Source organism: Poecilia reticulata, unplaced genomic scaffold (genome assembly GCF_000633615.1).
Source record: "Poecilia reticulata strain Guanapo unplaced genomic scaffold, Guppy_female_1.0+MT scaffold_293, whole genome shotgun sequence".
Lineage (NCBI taxonomy): Eukaryota > Metazoa > Chordata > Actinopteri > Cyprinodontiformes > Poeciliidae > Poecilia > Poecilia reticulata.
Window position 1 is genome coordinate 20,470 of NW_007615070.1, and position 2,903 is coordinate 23,372.

The 2,903-nt window shown below is 48.5% G+C and overlaps 1 protein-coding gene across 1 annotated transcript in view; it reads left to right on the top strand.

The window, feature by feature from the left end:
• Positions 1–2,903, top strand: part of dcst2 (DC-STAMP domain containing 2) — an 18,174-nt gene that overhangs the window by 4,622 nt on the left and 10,649 nt on the right. The window contains exons 6-11 of the mRNA XM_008403099.2: positions 351–416; positions 493–706; positions 1,487–1,644; positions 1,717–1,881; positions 1,949–2,116; positions 2,329–2,429. Of these exons, the coding sequence (XP_008401321.1) occupies positions 351–416; positions 493–706; positions 1,487–1,644; positions 1,717–1,881; positions 1,949–2,116; positions 2,329–2,429 (872 nt within the window). The remainder of the gene's footprint in view (positions 1–350; positions 417–492; positions 707–1,486; positions 1,645–1,716; positions 1,882–1,948; positions 2,117–2,328; positions 2,430–2,903) is intronic.

Here is a 2,903-nt window from a genome sequence, read left to right on the forward strand (position 1 = left end):
CTTATCCAAGGCTAATGCTAACTGATACAAGGCTAACACCAGCTTATCCAAGGCTAATGAAATAAACAAAACAAGAGAAACAACACACTGCAAACAGTGTTTTTGGTTTAGTTTCTAGTGCAAATATCTTAGTACACTTGAAAAAAAACAAAACTAAATCATTAGTAACTTTTCAGTTTGTTTTAAGTCAATAATTTTCTAATATTAATGAAAATTGATAATTAATGGCAGATCATTGGCAAAGCAGCAGACGAGAGAAAAACGACAAATCACGCAACTTGAGTTTGCATTAACTCATCATGTGATGACCTGACTTATTGATTATCGTAAATAATTTTGGTGTGTTTCAGCCGGAGAGCTGTTCTGCATCATCCCGTCGTACGTGGCGGCTCACCTGAAGCAGCACCTGGCGCAGCGTGAGTGACCTGCACCTGCACCTGCAGCTGCTGCTGCTTGCCGCCGCCGCCGCCTAACCGCTCTCGCCTGTTTCAGCCACGATCGCCGCGTTCAGGAAGATGATGCACGAGTTCGACTTCAACCTCTCGACCACGGTGAGCTTCGACGTGGACGCCAACGCCAGCCGCACGCTGCAGCAGGTCTCCCAGGAGATCATGGCCGAAATCTCCGCCGACCTGCAGAATTTCCAGACGCTGACTCAGCTGCTCATCTACACCAACTTCCTGGTGCTGGGCTTCTCCTTCCTCAGGTCAGAGGTCACCGCTCAGCTGCACTCAGCCTCAGAACCACTCACGCCGACGTGTCAGTGGCGTCAGTTTCCAAAATTATGTAAAAAATGAAATCTGAAAAGTGTGGCGTGCCTTTATATTCAGCTCACCTGAATCGACAGTGGAGAACTTTTGGGGGTTTTTTCTATTAGTTTTAAACATCTACAGACCTTTCTCTTAATAAAGCAGCTTAGATTGGATGGATTCAGGTCTGGACTTTGACTAGGACTTTGTGGTATTCTGCAGCCTCTCCAGGCTTTTAGTTGAGTTTGGGTTTTCTTCCACTTCCTGTCTACTAGTTGTTCTCTAAATAACTTCTGAGACCAGAAGCAAAACATCTGTGCTACATTTCATTTAGCGCTATCACAAAGGCACGCCGCACCTTTTAGATTTTATGTTCAGAAGATTTAGAAAACAAGGTTTAATGTTGAATAAGATCAATTCAAGCAGCTTTTCCCCACACTTTTAAGATGGATGGCTGTCAGTCACAAAGCTCCTGGAAGTGTGACGGCACATGAGAGCCATTTATATATATATAATTTATATTATAAATTATATTGTAGTAGGTATATTCTTACTAAAACTTCTGTACATTAGGGTGTGAATAGTTTTCTCTGTGAATACTGTATGTTGCGGTGTGTGTGTGTGTGTGTGTGTGTGTGTGTGTGTGTGTGTGTGTGTGTGTGTGTGTGTGTGTGTGTGTGTGTGTGTGTGTGTGTGTGTGTGTGTGTGTGTGTGTGTGTGTGTGTGTGTGTGTGCAGGGCGGTGATGTACCACCGCCGGTACCTGCGGGATCTGCACTTTGATAACTTCTACATTAGCGCTCAGTTTAGACAGCTGGACCAGCAGGTGGCGTCGGAGGGCGGCGCTTCGGTTCTGCCGCTGACGCGCAGAGAGGCGCAGACCTACGTGACGCCACGTAAGACCCGCCGCTGCAGGTGCCGCTAGCCAGATGGCGCAGCAGCAGCTAGCGCTCTGCGTTCCTCTGCAGTGTCCCTGCGGCTGACGCAGCGGGAGCGGCGCCGCGTGCTGGTGCGGCTGGCCTCCGTCTTCAGGCACCTGGTGGGGGGCGGCCTGATTGTGGCGATGGACTTCCTGGTCTTCTGGATCCTGGACCAGGTGCACCACCAGGTGGAGGTGGACGTGGTCGCCAGAGGTGAGGCGCGACGCGGCGTGGCGCGGCGTTGTTGTGTGGTCTCCATGGTAACGGCGCGTCCTCTCAGCCCCTTACCAGGTGGCGGTCCAGGTGAACGGGTCGGGTTACGCCTCGGACATCTTCAGAGACCTGGTGGCGTCCTTCAACGTCTTCCAGACAGGAAACGTCACCGTCATCAGCAGGAAGTGCCTGGTGGAGCCGAAGGAGCCCGACCACAGAATCAACTTCCTGCTCGGTACCAGAACCGGACCAGAGCCAGAACCAGGACCAGAGCTAAAACTGGTCCGGTTCTAGTTCTGATCCGGTTCCTGTTCTGGTTCTGCAGGTTTCCTGCTGGGTACGGCTCTGGTTCTGATCCGGTTCTGGTTCTGGTTCTGCAGGTTTCCTGCTGGGTACGGCTCTGGTTCTGGCTCTGGTTCTGATCCGGTTCTGGTTCTGGTTCTGCAGGTTTCCTGCTGGGTACGGCTCTGGTCATCTCTCTGTTCAGAGGATTCATTCAGCGCCTCAGACGGATCATCTGTGCTTTTTATTATCCGGATCAGGAGCAGGTACTGAAAACACTGCTGACCATACGGAAGGCTATCCATGCCAGAAAGCAAAGAACGCTGCAGAAAACGTCCAAACATCGGCTGGTTCTGGGTCTCAACCGGTTGGCTGCTGTTAGCAATAAATCAGTTTAAATCTTTTTAAATTAAACTAATTAAATCATTATTCAGCTGCAGCAGAAATTTCCACCTCACACAGTTTGAATATATATATTGAAATATTTATTTATAATGCAGAGAACATGTATTTTTTGTGGTTTTGTGAACTGATGGTCTGACGGACACCATCACTTTGCTTCTGTTCTTGAGTGTTTCGCTTAGACCGCAGGAGGGTTAAAAATTTACAGTTTTTGTCACATATATTTATATTCCTTTACCAAATCGGTTATAGTATGGATTTTGGCCTTTCTGGTTTTCCGTAGAAGTGAGGCTGCTGTTTGCGTTGATAGGTTTGGTTGTCTGCAGCTTTACAGGATC